The 19,212-nt window shown below is 44.0% G+C and overlaps 1 protein-coding gene across 2 annotated transcripts in view; it reads left to right on the top strand.

Moving 5' to 3' along the window:
- The first annotated feature begins 3,581 nt into the window (after window positions 1-3,581).
- The window catches only part of CNTNAP5 (contactin associated protein family member 5), a 304,375-nt gene continuing 288,744 nt past the window's right edge, over window positions 3,582-19,212 (top strand). For both annotated transcript variants that reach the window (XM_049806131.1, XM_049806123.1), the window contains exon 1: window positions 3,582-3,896. In XM_049806131.1, coding sequence (XP_049662088.1) covers window positions 3,821-3,896 — 76 coding nt within the window. In that variant the 5' untranslated portion in view covers window positions 3,582-3,820. The remainder of the gene's footprint in view (window positions 3,897-19,212) is intronic.

The following is a 19,212-nucleotide window of genomic DNA, read 5'->3' as shown; positions in this document are numbered from 1 at the left end:
GTCCTTCTGTTGCTCTCCTATTCATATTGTCTCATCTAATTCCCACGAATGGTTCCTTCTGCTCAAATAACAAGACTCCAGACTGGTAGAACAAACTTGGGTAGGACACTGGGGCTGAAAACTTAAAAGCTGAATTTCAGCAATTTGTTGCTTGCACTCTAAAGCCAGTAAGACTGTGACAGAAACAGCTACTGGTCTAATGCTGCTTGTCTTCCTCTCCCCATCATGCACGTCATCTACTGCTTGTGTCCTGAGCAGCATTAACACGGGCACTTGGCTGCCGTTGGGGAGGAGGATAGCTGGATGCCCGTGCTAAGCTTTCTCACCCAGAACTAATGTAGCCCGTTCTATAAAGTCCCAGATGACCTAATCATGATCTACATTGCCTCTGAAATTATAAAGGTGCTCATATGATCACCATGACTGCAGACTCTGAACACGTGCCAGACATGAGGATATTTCTCCCCCTGCCATCTGTACGAGATGAGGTAGTTTGTGTTCCCCTTGTTTAACAAACAGGGAGTGAACATCGAGTGACTGGCAAAAGGCTATGAGCGAAATGTGTCAAAGAAGAGGCAGGAACTGAAAGGAAAGATCTCTGGGTCTTCACTGTTATGGTCAGCTTTGCTTTCATCGAGGAGGAGAAAATATGTGCCACGGTGAAAAGGAGAGTTAGAAAGGAGTTATCACTGAGTTAGAAAAGTGTAATTGCTACACGTGTAACAAAGCCTTCACTCAATGCCAAGGCTTGCAGTGCCTTCAGTGGCAACCGTCACAGTCATTTTGAATAAAGTCCAGATACACTAAAACTAAATTAGCAACTGAGTTTTCCTAAAACTCAGGGTACCCAGATCTGTGGCTGAGGATGAGCCACACTTTTTGTCTGAACAGCTTTAATAGTGATTAATAAATTTACTCTAATAAAAATCTTGCTGGCAAAAAGCCCTTAAACATGACATTATTTACATAATTTCCTGCAAGGAACAGCTGCGTAGCCCTCCACTCCGGTCATAACTTCTCAGTTGTAGTGCTCCTGCACCCAAACATTCACAAATCTTAAGGCACCTGCCTGGCATTTATGATACAAAGGAGCTTATGGAAGAGGTGTGTCTCTCAAGTGGGATTTGAAAACCGGTGGTGTAACCACGGTCCAGATCCTGCAGTCAGATCCATATCGGTGACCACTGGGATGCATTGCAGGATTGGGCTCATATTTACTGATAGCTTTTAATTAGTCCGCATAGCTCATTTCCACATCTGCTTTCCTATAAACAAGCCACTAATTAGTTCAGTGAGTCAGTTGAGAAGTGTACCATTGTGCCAGACAGTTTAAAGAGACCCTGAAAATACTTGAAACACAGTCCATTTAATTTTAATTATTTTTTAAAAGGAAAGCAGGAAAAAACCCCCACCATATTTATTCTCCTTCTTCCGAATTCCTCTGCTAATTTCAGAATACATAGTTGCAAAGTTGTGACTGTGTCAAAGACTTGTGTGTCTCCAGAGCAAATCCACTCCAGCTTTAAGCTTTCTGATGTGTTCTACTGCTTAGCTTTACTCAAGTGGTAGCTCTGGAAGCACTGCTAGCACTTCTAAATCTTGATTATTCACCTGAAAAAGTCAAGTTAATAACATAATTTTCTCAATACTCCAGCCTCCTGGCGTAATGCAGCAAAGCAATACGGTTCTCAGTTTCTGGGCCAGAGTCTCATACGGAGAAGATGAGATGTTTGTGACTGAGAGAAATGAGCAGAGCTCACTACCTTCAAAAATGGGCCTGCTCAGAGAAGATTGTGTCTGGGCCCTTACACAACCATCTCCTGGGTGATGAGCTACACACCTCCTTCAGGGCCTTTGGACGAGAAAGCGGCCTTCATGTAGATGTGTTAGCCTTGGACTGAGTCCCACCCCTAGTTTCCAAAATCTCACTGGGGTCAGACCTAAGTGAGGCATTGAGCAACTGGGTCAGGTCTTTGCACGAGCAGAGATGAAACCTTGGTGCGTGCAGATGTATTTAAAGCCAAAAATGGAAGACTTGGAGAGCTCATTAGGCTTTTAAGTTCCTCCTAAGTCTTGGTTTTGTGTGACTAAATCCTTTATTGACTCTGACTGAAAGCCTCAGCGCTAGGCAGCTATCCTTCCTGTTTAACCTTGCGTCACTTGTGTCACTTGTAACAACAGAAGGTGAAATAATTAGGTCATTTTTCAAACGTGGACTTCTGCTTTCCAAGCTGACTGCTCCTGTAAAGCTAAGATGTCCCCCTGACACCTGTCTTTGATATAGTACCCAATAGCTAAGCATGATGCCTTTCCTCCACCCTCCTTACTTTTTAATACGAGGCTTACAGCATGCCAGCAATTTAAACCTCCGCTCGCCATTGGCAAGTCAGGATGGCTTTGGCGAGCGGTCTATTTCTCCCGATTACTCCCCGCCATTGTGAGGGATTATGGCTGAGGACCGACGACTTTCCCCCCACAAAGAGTTTAACGGTCCAAGCACACTCTCCTTGCAGATTACAGTGGAATCACTAATGCAATTTTGACCTGACTTTGATGCAGCACTCTATTGATGTGGGGTGACGCCGCAGCAAAGCAACAAGGTTAGATCTCAGCAGTGATTAAGCTGGAGTTCCTGAAAGGACGTTTCACCTCCCGTGTGTGCAGGAGTGCAGGGAGGCGGCTGGGCACGGCGCACGGTGCCAGCACAGAGCTCCAGCTGCCTGCGCACAGACCGCCGGGGGAAGACAAGATGCTCTGCAAACTCTGCTTTTCCTGTACCCCCCTCCCCTCGGGAAGATAATCCCGGCCTGTTCAGCTGCTGAGCAGTCGGGTGCTCAATCCAGCGGTCATGAAATCCGGGTTTGTCAAGCATCACCCTTGCCAGCCGGCAGGGAGTTGCAGCCCTTGGGTGCGGGGCCGGGCCGGGCCGCCACCCCGGGGGCCGCCTTCTTCTTCGGGCGGGGGCTCTGCTGGGGGCCCCGGGGCCACCTCCGCTCGCCGTCCGGGAGGGCTAGGCGGGGAGGCTCTGGACCGGCCGCGACGGGAGAGCGAGTCAAGCATCAGCCCCGTCCGAGGCTCCCTCCCCGCTCCCTGGGGGGGGGAGGCTCAGCCCCGGGAGCGGGACTGGGGCTCGTCGGGCTGGGTCGGCACTGTATATGCCGGGATATTACAGGGATATTTTCTGTATGTGTGTATAACATACGCGTTTCTAAGCAAACAAACAACTGAGCTGGGGGGTCTTTAAAATGTTCCAGCCACAGCGGTACCCAGAGGAGGCGGAAAGGGGGGGGGGGGGGGGGGGGGGGAGAAAAACGAAAAAAAGAAGAAAAAAAAAAAGAAGATTCTTTTTTATTTTCTTTCTTTTGCTCCAGGCATCTGATTTAGTCCGTGACTCCGATGCTTATCAACAACGCATGAAGATTGCAATAAGGATCCTCCCTGGAAGGCGAGGAGGAGTGACTTCCAGGGGGCTGGGAGGAGGTGGAGTGCAGCGCGGCTCTCGCCTATAAGGAGGTGCCCAGCGCCCGGCTGCTGCTTCCCAGCCGCAGCTCGCAAGGTGAATTTCCGCGGCAGCGGCCGGGGGAGCGGGCTCGGCTCGGGCGCTGCCGCCGGCTTTCGGAGCGGCTCCGCCAAGGGCCGCGGAGGGGGGTCCCTCGGCCGACCCCGACCCCGGCTCCGGCTCCCCCTTCACCCGGAGTGCCTGGATGCTGGATGGAGTAAATGAGCGGAGGAAGAGGGAGCGCACAGAGGCTGAGAGGCGCTCGGAGACCGGGACCGGGGGAGACAGGCGGGCGGCTGGCTTCCCCCTCCGGGGCTGAACATGGATTCCCGAGCCCTCGGGGGCTTCACGCTGCTGCTCTTCAGTTTTGGGCACCTGGGATTAACTGCAACGAATTGTGAGTAGCGGGAGCGCAAGGAGTTGCCTGGGGTTGGGGCGGGGGCGGGGAGGAAGAGACGGGGAAAAAAACTCCCTGAAAAAGGGGGTTATTGCAACGTGACCTCTAAGAAAGTTAGCCGGGCTCCGGTTTGCTCGTGGAGCTTCGAAACGCAAAGTTGCGGCCAGATGGAGGGATCGCTCGCCACCGTCCCGCCGGTGCGGACGTGGAAGTGAACGGGAGCCGCTAGAGCCCGCAACGAGCCGCTCGCCGGTCTTCCCTCGCGGTTTGCTGTCCTTCCGCTGGCTTATTTTGGGGGGGACCGGTGTCGCTGCTGCTCGCCCTGCCTCAGCGGCGCGCCGCCGGCCGAGCCGGGGCCGGGGCCGGGGCCGGAGCCGGAGCCGGGGCCGGGCGCCCCCGCCTGCCGCGCTGGAAGGGGCCGGTCCTGCCCGCATCGGGCAGGGGGTGCCGGGGTTTTGCGGGAGCAGCCTGGCTCCGGCCCGGCACCGGGGATCTTCCCCCGGCTCGGCGGGTGCCGTCGGTTCCCACGGGCGCGGCTGGGTCCCGGGGCGTGCTCGCCGTCCCCGTTCCCCTCACACCCCCCCCTCCTCCCCCGCAGCACCCCGGGTGGGAAATCGCCGTTCGCTCCCTCTGCCTGGGAGATGCCCTCCTCCTAAGTTCCCCACGTACTGCCGCCGGCCCTACGGGCGGTGCCGGCGGGGTCCGTCCCCGCAGGCAGGAGCCTCCCTCGCCGCTGGGCTTTGCGGTGCCGCGGCGGGCGGGCGGGCACCGGCGGCGGCGGCTCTCCGGGAGCTTCGGCGGGCGCGGCGGTGCGGCCGGAGACCTTCGGCGCTGGCGAGCCCTGGAGCCCGGAGAAGGAGGTGCTCCGTGGCGTGCCCCCCCGCCCCGTCCCGGGAGAGCAGGGGCAGGGCAGGGGGCGGCCGATGCCGCAGGGAACGGGAGCGGGGCCCCGCCGTGCGCGGCCTCCTCCCCCGCGGCCGCGGCCCGTCGGGCGGAGCTGGGCGGGAGCCGGGGCCCCGCCGGGGCGCGGCGGACGCTAGAGGGCGCTGTTGCCCCGCCGGCGGCGCGGGGCGGCCTCCCCGCCCGGCCCGGCCCGGCCCGGCCCGACGGCCCCGGGCGCGGTGCGCGGCCGGCGCTGCCTTCCCCTCCTCCCCGCTCCGCCACGCTTCCGAGGGAGCTGCCGTGCTGCGGACGGAGAGCTGCTGTCTTTCCCCCGCCCCCCCCCCCCCCGCCTTTTCTTTTTGCCTTTTCCTCTCCCCTTTTTTAAATTTTCAGTCAATTAAATTACGGTTAATATGTTTTAATAATGTTCACGAATACTAAATGGCAGGCGATTTAAGGCTGAGGCTTGCCATTACTGATGCAGTCATAAAGTTAATTCCTAACACTTAAAAAGAAACTCTGCATTAATGAGTTTTACTATTTCACGGGTGACAGTTTAATTTCCCGGTGCCAATAAACATTTCCATTGAATACACACTGCTTCCTAAATATTTAGGAGTCAATCTTTTTAAAGCATAATGATCAATGGTTTTATTATACTGTACAGATTTTACTTATTCATTGAGCAATGAATTAGCATGGAATCAGCTGTAAGTGCTTTCCCGGGAGCTGAGTGAAGGAGCCTGTGAATCTGTAATAGCTACAAGTTCCCTAGAAACCTCGTTAGATTCGCATGTGAAAATATCTGTGTGCGCACACGGACCTCAATAATCGCATGCGGTATGAAAATTCATCGCCGTCTTAAATAAATCATCTCCGTACGTCGGAGCTCAGGGAAGCTGTGCTCCCTTCCTCACTTTTGGGCCAAGAAAGCTTATATACGGGCAAAAATACTGAATGCTATGTGCCTGTAAGTAGTATCCTGAAGTATATTTAAATAGCTACATAAAAGTGCCATTGCTTTTAAGGATTACTGAGCTCCCAGCAACACCATAAACTTTCCAAAAGAAGTTACCAAATTCCGCAAATGGGAAGCTTCAGCGTGGGCCGCTGTCAGGAGCTGAGGTGCTTCTACTTGAAAGCCAAAGTGCAAACGGAAAAGCATTCTTCTGTGCCTTCCTCCATTTGAACACTTTGGCCAAAGGAATCGTACCCAGGGGCCCACACTGGTATATTTACAATGGCCTCAATGGGCTTGTTTCTGACGGGTTTTGCGAACTAGAACGGAACTGGGGGCAGCGTTTACAGTGGAAAAGGAGTATGCTTCTGGGTGGAAGAACACAACTTATTTAGCTTTCTTCCTAATACCTAACATGGCATTGATCTAATTTGTTTTTTTTTTTTTTTTCCCTTGCTTCTAAATTAGGAAACTCTTAAAAATGATTCTCCGCTCATTTATTTTCTGTAAAGTAAAAATCCTGAGTAGGTCAAAATCTTCCCCACCACTGAGATATTTGATTCCAATTTCCTCTTTGGTAATAGTTTTTAATTAAACAAAGAATTGCTAAAGAAACTGCTTTGAAACACAGCTACAGGCTAGGGGTCAGCAGACATCATCAGAAAGATCAAAATTACCAAATGCTAATAAAACATAAGAAATTCCTCCCGCTTTGCTTTTTCCAATAATTTATTACATTGGGTAAATAGAGTGGCAATAGGATTTCTCCCCAGGATACTAATTACTAGAAAATGAATGAAAAGCCATGTACGTTAACATTGGAAATGTGTTGCACATGATATCTGGGGGAACAGCAACTTCTACATTTATCAGGTAGACGAGGAGACACAAAGCTTTGCCCGTTATGTAACAAATTAGTTGCCCTTTAGCGGCATATTCTGTGATCTGGAAAGATTAGTAGCTTTGGTAAGTCTAGATTTCCAGTTGTTGAGCACAATTTTTTTTCTCCTCTTTTTTTCTTTTTCCTTTTTAAAGTTGGAGGGAGGTGGGAATAGTGAAAATAGGAAAAGAGAAATGAACTTATGTTTTCCCCAAACACTTTGACATAGCAGTTCTGGGCTAGTCTGCAGCTGCAGAAAAGAATCGCGGGAGCATTCCTGGTTACTCATCTTCCACCTGGTTTGGTGTCATGTATCTTGGAAATTTTTCCTATTGTTATTTTACACATTACGGCCCCCTCCCTCTTATTTATATCTTTTTTGACTGAATTTTTCTCACGTGGCCAGAAGGCTGTAGCAGATCAAAACACCTCCTGGAGAGGTGGCACCTTCTAGCTCCCGTTGCAACAGTTATTCTCAGAAATCATTACACGTTTCCCTTCCTGAACACAGCCTCCTCTTCCTCCCACAGAATGACTGGCATTTGTTATCCCAGTTCAGTAGCAATTATTACCTGATCATGAGACTTTCAAACCTTTCACTTAAACCCAGTCATAGCCATCAGTTGAAGCTGCAGAAATTTAATGTGTGGTACAATCGGATCTCCTATTGAACTTCTTATTGAAATATAGGGTCAATGTATGGTCCACTACTCTGCAGCAGATTTAGATGTGGCCTTACGGGAAACTGTCTTTAATAATTCTATTCAGTTAAAGGGTAGGTAGTGTGTGTCTGTCTTTCTATTCATTTTGAAATAGAAAAAAAAGTGAAGAAAACATACATTTTGTTGGACAAGGAGACTTATTTTTTAGGCACCAAAAGTGTTCATGGTGGTTTTAGTCTTCCTCTGCAGTGACCTAAATTGATGGTAACTGTGCAGGAGTCCGACAAGTATAACTGAAAACTTACAGGAGAATATTTGACTCTGGATACTTGAGACCATCGAGATCAGTAGGTATATTTGGGACTTGTAACAGCACGAATGAGACGTGTCGGGTCAACAGTGGTAAAGGCAAGAGGTCTCTCAAACAGTGACCTTTCTATCCGTGTGGTCAGAAATGCTAAGTTTTGAAGAGATCTGCTGAAATAGGTAGAATATTGATCATCTGATCTCAGTTTGCGGCTCATTTGCTTGCAGCCTGAGTAAAGGGGATCGGACACGCATCTCTGGCTTTTCCTCTGGCTCCAGTACTTAAGTATTCTTTACAAAAGCCTAGTATTCAGACAGGCTTTCCTCCTTTTAGTTCCATACAGGGAGAAAAACATATACAAATGTTAGCTTTTTCATGCCTTCAGATGCAACAACGAAGAAATGGTACAGAATAATGAGATTTCCTGAGAGAAAGGCTGTGAATGACCTACTGCTGATGAATGCCTCTCTTGCACGTCTGTCATTATCTAGTTTTCAGTCAGTTTGACTCAGCTAGCACTCCTTGGCTTTGAATCAGTCTTAAAGACAGTCTTTCCACAGACTACAATGGTCTTTGGATTCTGCATCCACTAGGCAGATGGCATCGCCAGCCCACAGGAATCTATCCAGGGTTATTATCGTCTCAGTATCAAATACATTGTCTGCTTGGACTTCTTTTTTTTTTTTCCTTCTTTTTTTTTGCTCTTAATGTCATGCAAATGCAGCAGGATTTTTTGTATAAATTAACAGCAAGAACAAATTGTTTTCAAATGTGCTTGGTACATTTGCACAAAGTATAGACTTCAAGTGGAAAATATGGTGATTCTGGGTAGAACAACACACTTGTGAAGCTGTCCCAGCACATGGCATGAACAGGCTTCTGCCAGCACCCCAGTGAGTGTAGGACTGGTGAATGTTTTTTTAATCACTGTAATCATTCTTTTACCAATGGGAAACTGAGGCAGCGTATCATAAGCAAGCCTGGAGATATATTCTCGCATTGATTGTATGTACACTTAAGTATCTAAAATAAGTCCTTTGGGGTCAATTGAGTTGATCCCATATGGTGCGGTCCTGTCCTGTGCTCTGTTGTTAGATCATATTCATATTTGCCCTGCTATATGTAATCGTTTCTAAATCTGTGGATTACTCCCCGTTTCCTCTTCCCCTCCCTCCCCTTTCTCTGCTGCTATTTGAAGCAAGTGGCATTCAGATAGCTGAATACTGAAATGAATAAAAATCCGAAGGCAGTGGGAGTGTGGGATGGCATTTATTTATTTTTAGCCCCCAAAATGCATTTTCTATAGATGTGATAGGTTTCAGCTTACTTGGCAAACTTGAATTTCTGTCTTACCCTCCTCCCCACTCTGAAAGAGATGAGAATGGGAGAAACACAGAACTGCAGGTATATCTGCCAGCATCAAACATGACCGAAACTCCCTATATGCATCTGCTTTTCCTTAGCTTATCAGCCTCTGGAGTCCTACCAAGTGTTCAAGAGAGTGGGCTGTCTGTATATACAGGGCACCAAGGAACCTGCTGTGCTTTTTTTTTTTTTAAATAAAGGACTTTACTGGGTTTTTCCACCCCCAGAATAGGGGAAAAAATATTCTGGTCCTGTAGCATTCACTTTTTCAAACTGCTGCTGTCTTACTGGTACAAGGGCCACATTTGCATAGTCTGTAGGATGTGGTTCTGGAAGGACACGTCTCTCCTGGGTCTGCGCAGAAAGGAAGGGTGCAAAAGAGAAAAGTGTCATTAGATCTGCATGAACATTTTCTTTCTGCTCTCAGTAAAGTGTCTTTAAGAGACATGGACCGTTGTTTGTTCGGGTTTTTTTTTGTTCTTAACTAAGCTCCCTCTATTGAAACCAAGAAAAAGGGGATGAGAATACTATAAACGTGATGTAATAAAGGTTTAAAATTATAGGCAATTCTTGAAGGTTTTAAATGCATCACTTGGTAAAGCGGGAAGCATCAGTAGACCTATTAGCATGTCTCTGTAGAGTCAGAGGAAAACAAGAAAATTTTTGTACACATTGCTGGACTGATATAATTGATAATTAATTTCCTTGTATTAATCTTGTCTCTGAATTTTCTAATTGCCCTGTGCAGATTCTTGTGGGCTGATAATGCCATCTGTTCACTGATGATGTTTAAAATGATGAAAACAATGCCATATAGAATCTAGAGGAAAAAAAGAGATGCCAAAACATTGATTTATTTATTTTTAATTATCCACTCTCTTAAGCAGTTAAAAAAAACCCTGGCAGTTCATAGTGTGGGGATCTAACTGTTCTTCTAAATAGATATGCAGAAAATATTTTGGATTTTATCTGGTATTTGCTCAAAATATAAAGGAAAGTAACTTAGTAAAAGAGAGACCATGAAGCCGTTTGTAAATGTCATGAAGGATCTTGCCTGATCTGTATTCCAGGAGAGGAAACCCCATTTTTCTGGCTGTGTTTTGCCTCTGCGTGAAACTAGCTCTTTCTCTACATTTATACAAACACATGCTAAAACTCAGATAACTTGGTCCATTTTATACAGAAGTTTGTGCTCAGAGATTATCAACGCAGGTTCCGAATAAAGCAGCTGAAGTCTGTATGAACCTACCTATTTAGAATACTAAATGGCTGGTTCAATTAATGTATTTTGTAACCTGTGAATTAAAAGCCTGCAGAGCTGATTTTTTGAATGTACAATTGCAGTACTTTAACTGAAAATAAGACACAGATCTCAGAGAGACAAAAGTGGTCTTCTAAGTAATGGTAGCTTTTGGTTTATCCAGTGTTTCTTTACCATGCTGAAGACCTCACCAGTGTTCAACCTCTCAGTCTCCAGTGCAGCTCCAGAGGCCTCAACCTGCACAGGCATTGAATAACCCCAAATACTGGAGGTGTGCTGCAGACAGGGCAGCAGGATGTGATGAGTTCGTGGACATCTGTCATAAAAAGGTTCCTTTCTTCCATGGCAGAAGTTGTCTGTGGAAATAATTTTGGAAGAGAGAAGCTTATTCTACTCTTTTTCAGACACTGTATATCTATTTGGAGACTGTTCCCTGCTTGAGAAGAAGGCTTTAGTGTTAGAAAGAAATGTCAAGAAATGATTCACATGGCAAAAGCGGCACTAGTGCCTTAGTCTCCTTCTGTATCAGTGGCAGCATACCAGCATAACTTTTGTCCTCATCCTATGCACATGCCAAACCAGAGAGTGTTGCAGATGGGAGGAAGTTTCTAGTGAACCAGGGTGCAAATGTGTTTTTAAGTGAACTAGTAGAGTTTTCCCTCAGTTTGAGTCTAATTGAAACTGGCTTTGGATAACAGCAGCTCAACAATTTCTGTTTTGTCATGAACGGTGATTACTTAAGTAACTAAATTCAAAGAAACATTCATCAACATCACTGTGATTCAAGATCTGGGGGTTGTTTCAGCTCTGGGATTGTGTTGGTGTGTTGTATTGGGCCAGGGAAGTCCCAATTCCTGACTATAGAGGCTGTCTTATCGACGAGTTGAATGTAGGTGCTGGAGGTTTGCTGGGAAGACTCCCTCCTGTCATAGTCAACATCAGACACATTGCACCAGTGATTAGCTTATAAGATGCCAACACTGTTTCCATGCTGGACAACACAACTCCAAATTCGAGGTTAAAGGGTATTCTTAATGAGCATCACTGTTATATGGATTCTTAAGAGCAGTAACAAGAAAAAGCTAACTTTGTAATTGCTCATTCAATGACATTCTAGAGTATAAAAGCTTTTTAGTGGCTGGTGTGAATGTACTCTTTTCCAAACTGTTAATTGCCTGGGATCTGCGAGATCTTTATGGGATAAAAGAGCATAGAGTTGCAGTGGGACATACTGCGCTTCTTTCAGTGCGGGACCCAGAAATACTCAAAAGATATTCAGCAACGACCACAGCAGTGCAAACTGCAAAGAATAACTATGGTACCATTCTGGGGAATGCTTCCCTTTTGATATTGGTAATTAAGAGTTTAGCATAGAGCTCAACACATGAAACAGAATGGTATTCAATAGTAACCATTGTGGCACAGTAGCAATTGGACTGGAAGGGAAATAAATGTGTTTTCATTCTCTGTTTTATTGTGTGTATTGAGAATGATTGAGTGTTGGCCCTTAGGAATTCTGGAGCATAAATTTTTCTTCTAAAACTATTCAGTGCACTGTGTTGCCAATATAGTAGTAAATAATAATAATAATTTTCAAATGGGTAGAATCCTCTCTTTGTTCCCAGCTGGGCCATAAGGAGTTGATAAATGCTGTACTGCCTGGATAAGAATTGGCAAGTTCCATTTACTTCTGCTCTAAATGGTGAGGCATTGTTCCTCGATGACAATGGTTCTTCACTGATGACAGCTCGTCAGCAGTCCAGGAACAGAGACAAATACCTTGTGATCTATGTCACCAGTGACATAGCGGTAGTCATTGCCATATTAGTTCAGTGATGTCTCTATATGTTTGAGCCTAAATTGCCCCCACTTCTGATGTAGATACTATGAGCCATTGCTCTCTGTCTGTATTCCTTCTAGGTCATAAAAACAACCTACTGAACATTAATAAAGCCATGTTCTTCCTTCCCTCCATGCAAATTTGTCACCGGAGAAGGAGGGGAAATGGCATTTTTTTACTGGAGAATATGTGGTGTGTCTGTAAAGTTATACAGAAGGAAAGGAGCAGGAGATGGAGTCTGTTCTTTGTAGGGAAAGAGGGGAGGTTACAAAGGATCTTCTCCCAATTTCCCATTCCTAGTGGCAGCTTCCTAATGCACTCAGTGAGGAGGTCTGAATTAATGGTCCAAGTGAGTCATCAGTGAACCGTTAGGAGTAACACATTCATTTGTAGTAATCAGGATTGATTTATGAATAGGACAAAAGAGACTAAATATGCTATGAAAATGCGTGTTGTAGATTTTTTTTCCCCTGATGAATAATTCATCCTCTTCTAGTATCCATGAAAACAAAAACACTGTGCACATAAGAACCCATTAAAAAAGTTAATCCCACAAATGGCTGAACATGGAGAAAATCAGCTTTTGTTTTAAAAGGTAGATTTACTCAAGTCTTCTCTAATTTGATTTAGCAGTGGGGTATAATTTAAGTCAAACAAGTTAGCAGCATTACTTGCTATATGAAGGTCTAAATATTTAATAGATTATGAGAAATGCCTGCCCCACAGGATAATGAGCTCAGGAGCACTCATTCTCCACAGTGCAGAGGGTCGGCTAAACCCAACAGAAATAGCAAGCAAAACGGAGAGGGAACTTCTGTTCACAGGATATAGTCCTCTAAACCTGGCCTTGGGAGCACTTGTAGTGCACCTGCTATTCTAAATAATCCTGGGGAAACTCCCTCTATGGGTAATGATAGTGGCTTTTTAGTAGCTGTAAGGGTTCATGGTCTTCTCATGGTCTCTACTTGTCTGCGAAGATGCCCACAGTGGACCTCTCCTAGCCAGAGCCCATGCTCTGGCACATGCAGGGTGCCGCGTACTCAGATAATCCTGATGGGCATCTACCAGTCTGCTCCTGGACAGTCACGTCAGCAGGAGGGGGAGCATCGGCGCCTCTACAGAGGCTGGTGCTTCAGAGGAGATAAAGTGTTTTGTCTAAAGCTACCTAGGAAGTTTCTGAAAAAATAGAATATGAACTTGGATGTATTGGACTCTAGGTGGGTGCTTTACCCATAGGCTGCCCTACCCTTGGTGCAACTGCTTATGTGGACACTAAACAGAGCATCAGAGAGAAGGGAGAAGAGAAACCTTATACAGAGAGGACAGTGCCCCTACCTGCCCCCCCCCAAATTCGGAGGGGTTGGTTTGTGTTGTTTTATTATTTTTTAATTTTGTATCAAAATAGTCTGCATTTTAATTTTAGAGGAAGAACCTCTTTCAGCAACCTCTAGCAAGATTAAACAGCCATGGCATTTCTCACAGAGACTGTTTGTTTGGAAAAGAAAATGAAAATTTGATGAATTTCAATCAGATGTAGCTTGCAGCATTCAAATATTTATAGATTATCACATTCCCTTTTCCCAGCTCTGCTTCTTAAGTGCAGAGCTCATCTTATATGTAATATTAATTCTCATTATTCTTGGACAGTTATTCACTGAATTCTTGTGCAGACTCAGTTCATCTAGGACCTGGTCTAAACTTCCTGAAAGTGAAAGGAATGACTTGTACTTGAATTTCAGATCATCTTTTCCTCAGAAGTCAGTTCATCCAGTGTGTAAATCCTTGTTATTGTTCTCCTGTGAAGTTTATTTTCCTTAAAACCTGTCTGGCAATGTACGCAATACAAGATGTGTTTGTACCTGTCAGTATGAAGAACTATTCATTTTACTGATGGTTGCTGCTCCTGTTGAGTACATCATATGAAAGTGCATTGGCCTGCTCTTCTGTCATATTCTTTGCCTACCCTGTATCCAACTTATTGACAGTATAAGTTGAAGTTGCACACCCTTTTGCATTCTTCTTCACATTTTTTTTACCAACAGTTGTTCTGTTTCCTGGGTCCTCCTGTTCTGTTGAGTTGAGGTGAATACTAGACACTATAACACATAGCATTACATTGTGGTAATAATTTTTCACAAGCATTACAGAAAACATTTTAAATGCTCTGAAAACCTGATAGTCCAAGGGTATTCCTGGTTGTCTTTCTTCCAGGCAGGTATAAGCTCACATTGCTGGTGCTCCTGGGTAGACAGATGAAAGCTTGTTCCAGCCTGGAAAACATACAGCTAGCTTTTTGTTAGTAACATTAGGTACATGGGGTTGCGCATGACAGTGTACAACAGTCTGCATAGATAATATTTGAAAAAATTAAATCCCACATTTTTCCCCATCCTTATCTCCCTGCTCTGGAGAAATGCATTGAGTCATTTCCTTTGTTTTCTGGCCCAGTTTCCTGGTAGAGAGCTACTATATGATTTCTGTGCTCTAGGAAAGCCACCAAAGAATTTAAGAGTTTGGCTCTGCCATTCATGTGAAGCGTATAGGCTGGAAACAAGTATTATAGGGAGGAAAGGATGAACTGAATCAGGCTGAAAACTACTATTGTCAGTCATTCCTGAGTTCCAAATTTCCCTAAAATGACTAACATTGGACATTTTAACTATAACATTAGATTTGTTTGCAAATTATAAACTCTACTCTTTTAAAAATCTACATCTGGTAGCTGGTACTGTTCCCTGGGGCCTCCTCCAGAGAGGCTGCACATGAGTCGAAGCAGTCGAAGTTACTGCATCGTTATGAGTTTGGATTACAATCTCCTTTACACACCCACATTCATCAGTGAGGGTTTGCAAACGCCCAGACTGTTTTCTGACAAGCAATGGAGATGTGCTTTTCATCTGTACTTTTGTTCAGGAGCTGTGGTTGGCTTTATTGGTCAAGGTCAACCAATATGAAAGAAGTGGCCTACTTTCTTGAGATGTCAGCAGAAGAGATAGAAAAAAGGTCTGCTCACTAAATCATAAGTCATTTTCCACTTTATCTTATGGAAGGAGATATCAACCACCATGACTCATCCCATTTCACGCAAATACATGTTACTTCACTTGCTGTGACAGGCTTGATCCAAACCCCGCCAAGTCTGTCATTGGGTCCGGACATCAATGACTCGTGTGAATTAAATAAGGAAGTCCTGATTTGACAGCCTTTCTCTGATTACAAGCAGACAGTGAGTCAGAGCCATAACAGAACAGATTTTCCTCCTACCCTCTCCAGCCTTCCCTCCCCAGCCTTAGTAGCATCTGATTTATAGTGCCTGGTTTTTTGCAACTTCATCTAATTAGCACAGGCACTGGGGTCAGCATTCTAACACCTGACAGATTTTACAAGGGAACACCACAATTACAAGTGCAATTATCTGTTTTTCTGCTGCACTGAAAAATGGAGCATATGAAAATTAACATAAAACCCCTAAGTGTTAGGATGGAAGTGTGGGCGTTAGGGAGACGCACCATCTTCAAATTTGAAAGGCCTGGGTTTGATGCTTGGCTTTTTGAAAGTTTTCCTGGGCATGATTAGGTAATGTGTTTAATTGCTTTGAGCTTGAGTTTACCTGGTTTATGTCATTAGGGCTAAATGTTCATCTCTTCTAGTGTATGCAGACTTACACCTAGCAAGAGGGGTTAGAGAAAGAGGCCCTTATGCTAGGCAGTAACTTAATATAATCAATAATGCTATTAGCACACTTCTTTTAAAAGTATTGACTGCATCAAGGAATAACAGAGTCTCTAAACCGTTGTGATTGTGCTGGCCCTCCCCGGTGACTTCCATAGGGGTCTGTATGCAGCAACTTTTAGGATCTTTGTGTAAACCTACAATTATGCAGTCTTCAATATGAAAGCTATGGGCTGGGTGGCTGTAAGCCAGGAAAACAAAACACTTTTTTTGAGTCCTGTGCCCTTCCAGTGATTTCTATATGGCATGGGACTAGAGCTAACTTGCACCTCCCTACAAGAGCATGTAAGTTTTCACCGAGTTGCCTGCACTGGTGCTAAAGTAAAAGTGTGTGATGGAGATGGTGTATTCATGTTAAGTTAAAGAATAATAACCAGCTAAATATTACTATAAAGTACTGTCCTGAGATAGCCAAAAGAACTGCACAAGAGAAGGGCTATTCTCTTTTATTTCTTACATTAAGGGAAACTATAATCTTAGCTTAGAGGAAATTTAGAGCCAATCTATAAAGTCATGTTCAAGCTAAGCTTTGTAAATTCCAAGACAGGCACTTAATTCAGTGTTCAGGCAGGGAGAAAAACAGTTCACAGCTGGAAATGCCTGTTCTTCTCTTCCACGAGATGCACAGACAAGGGTAATTGATTTAGACCGCTTCAGGATAGGAATGGGTTTTCTGTGTTAGTAAGTGTGAAGCACAAAGTCTTTCATCCTAGTGGGAGGATCTCTTCATGCCAGTGATGATATCAGCGAAGTCTCAGCTCTGAAGACTACATACAAATGCAAACACATCTTCTGCTTCTTCAGTGTGTTGTAAGTATGTCACTGACAGGTGACAGGGAATAGCTAGTTTGATGAGAACAGCTAGACTGTTCTAGTCTGGGACTAGCAAACCAATCCTTCAACCCTGAAGGAATGAAACTTTTTTGGAATAGCCCTTAACTAAGAAATAGGAAACTCACTAAGCTGATATTGAAGGTACCAAAATTTAGTTCTTAAATATCTACAGTCTATGTATACCTGTAGATTTTCTTCAACTAGAAAAATAATGCTGATGGAAAAACCCTCCTTCCCATGTCCGTAACCAAATTTTGAGCATCAGTATTTGAAAGAAGGTAGGAGTCATTCATGACACTCCAAAGCACTATGTTAATCAATAAGTCCATTTATTTAATTGAGGCTATTCTTGTATGAAGCTGAGTACCAAAGGGAAAGTCGGAGTCTAGTACTAGTATGCTTAAAGCCAAATGCAACCATATGATTATTCCACTCCATGATAGTTTTGTCAGAGTGATTGAAAACTGCTTCTGTAATATTCCTACATGTACTAGCAAATAAATCTTGTGCTCGTACTTAGTGTAGGTATTATGAATAAACAGCACATAACACATAGCCTCACTTCATTCATTGAGGTGACCAAGAAGATCAAAACAAAGTGAAACAGTCATCAGCTATGCAAATGAACAGGGCTTAGAGCGAATCTGCCTATGTTAAGTCAGTAATTTGATGGGTTGTTTTTTTGATTAAGCTTCCCTGGGGGGAAGGAAAGGTTTAATTAAAAAGACATTCAAGGGGAATTCAGAATAAAAAGTCATGTCTATTTTATCTCTGCCAGAACCTTGGAAAATTGGCGGCTGCTGATGGAACAGGTTGAGGTGCAAACAGGAAAGAAATAGGACCATCTCCTTCATGAGTTTGGACCTCCCCATCTACACACTACTGTGTTCAGTCTTCCCTCTCCTGATAGTAACAGAGTCAGCAATGGCTGCTCTTCTCTGCTCTTCTTCCCCAGCTTTGTCCTTTATTTATTTTTTCTGGGTAGAGCAATTTCAATTACACCAACTTGTCAAAAACCTGAAATCTGGCAGGCTGCAACATCAATCTACTTAGGTGTTGTGGTATCATTTCAGCTAGATTAAAAGCTAAGTCCCTCAAATATTGAAATGCTGGTAGAATCAAGTGTCCGTCAAATAAGTAAGGCGATAGAAAAGACCTTTCTGAATACAGAAGAGCACTGCTATTTTACAGGTCAGTAAAGGTTTTGTCTCAGATGTCTTCTAGAAATGGCTGAATAGTTTTCTAAGGTTGTTGGTCAGTTTTGATGAAATAACAAGTGAGAAAACGCTTCTAGTGCTGCTTCTAAGAATCTTTGGGGAAATTAGCTTCATTTTTCAGATCACATTATTCTGTGCCTGATGCTCTCTTTATTTAACATTTAAATACCTGCCTTTGTAGTTTGAAAAGCAAATGGCCACAGAATCTTATTAGGACCACTGGGGTTAGGTTTTACAGTATAAACATGTTTCAGTTGAGTCCAGAGGATTTAATTCTTAGCATATTGTTTAGAAAAGTGATAGCGCACTTAAGGAATGTTAAACTGAAATGAGTGCTCTGTATGCTCACTGAAGTCAAATGTTCCAGTAAACAGTATGAGAAGCCAGAATGGTTCAACTGGAAGAAAAGTATTTATAACTAAGAGACTCTGAATATTGAAAAGTATGTAGAGAAGATGAAAATGAATTATCCCTTTTCCCCTTCTTTTAGGGGAATTTAACTTTTTTCTTTTCATTCTACCATGTAAATGTTAGTTCCTCCACCCTGAAATCAAATAAAGAATGCTCAGCCCTGATGATGAGACATCAAATCCTCAAAATAAGCTGCTCCTGAATTCTGGTCACTATTCAGTTCACAATTTCCTTTTGTAAATGGAACACAAAAAATATGATCTTGAATAGGTATGTCCAGATCTTTCTACTGACTTCTGTATGTGCATTTACCTGTATAAGACATTTTAACAGGAAAGTATGTGCATTTACCTGTATATGATATTTTAACAGAAAAGTTGTATGTGTGCATACCTTCAGATCTTTGTACAGAGCAGGATAATATTTTAGATGTTGTTGTTTTTATACAAACATATTTCTTTACAATTACTAAACTAAAACAAAAAATGAGGTGGTAGAATCAAACAGTTCCCTGATGAAGTCCATTAATTTCCATTTTTATATTTTATTATTGCCTTCGTTATACTCTTTTTCTTTTGGGGAGGGAATAATTTTCTGAGATTGAGTAGCTTCAATATTCTGTTTAATCAGACATTTATAATTTTTCTGGAAGATGAGTCATTAGGATTTTTACTCTTACGTGCAATCCTTTCCAACACTTTCTGTAATTTATGACTTTCTATCATTTCTCACTTAATGATGGCTAGTGAGCCCCTGATGCTCTGCAATACCAAGAAAAAGACACTGATGAGCTAAAGGAATCTATGATTAACTCTCCCTGTTTCACTATATGTTTCATGCATAAAATTTTTTCTGTGGTGTGAGGGGTAGATTCTTTGTACTGATTATGTTCCATATTAAGAATACCAAAGAAGTTGCCTGGAAAGGGGCATCATTAGTTAACCTTACACCTTCTGAGCCCTCTGCT

This window comes from Accipiter gentilis, chromosome 1 (assembly GCF_929443795.1).
Source record: "Accipiter gentilis chromosome 1, bAccGen1.1, whole genome shotgun sequence".
Lineage (NCBI taxonomy): Eukaryota > Metazoa > Chordata > Aves > Accipitriformes > Accipitridae > Astur > Astur gentilis.
The sequence above is the reverse complement of the archived record's forward strand: the minus strand, read 5'-3'. Positions and strand labels throughout refer to the sequence as shown.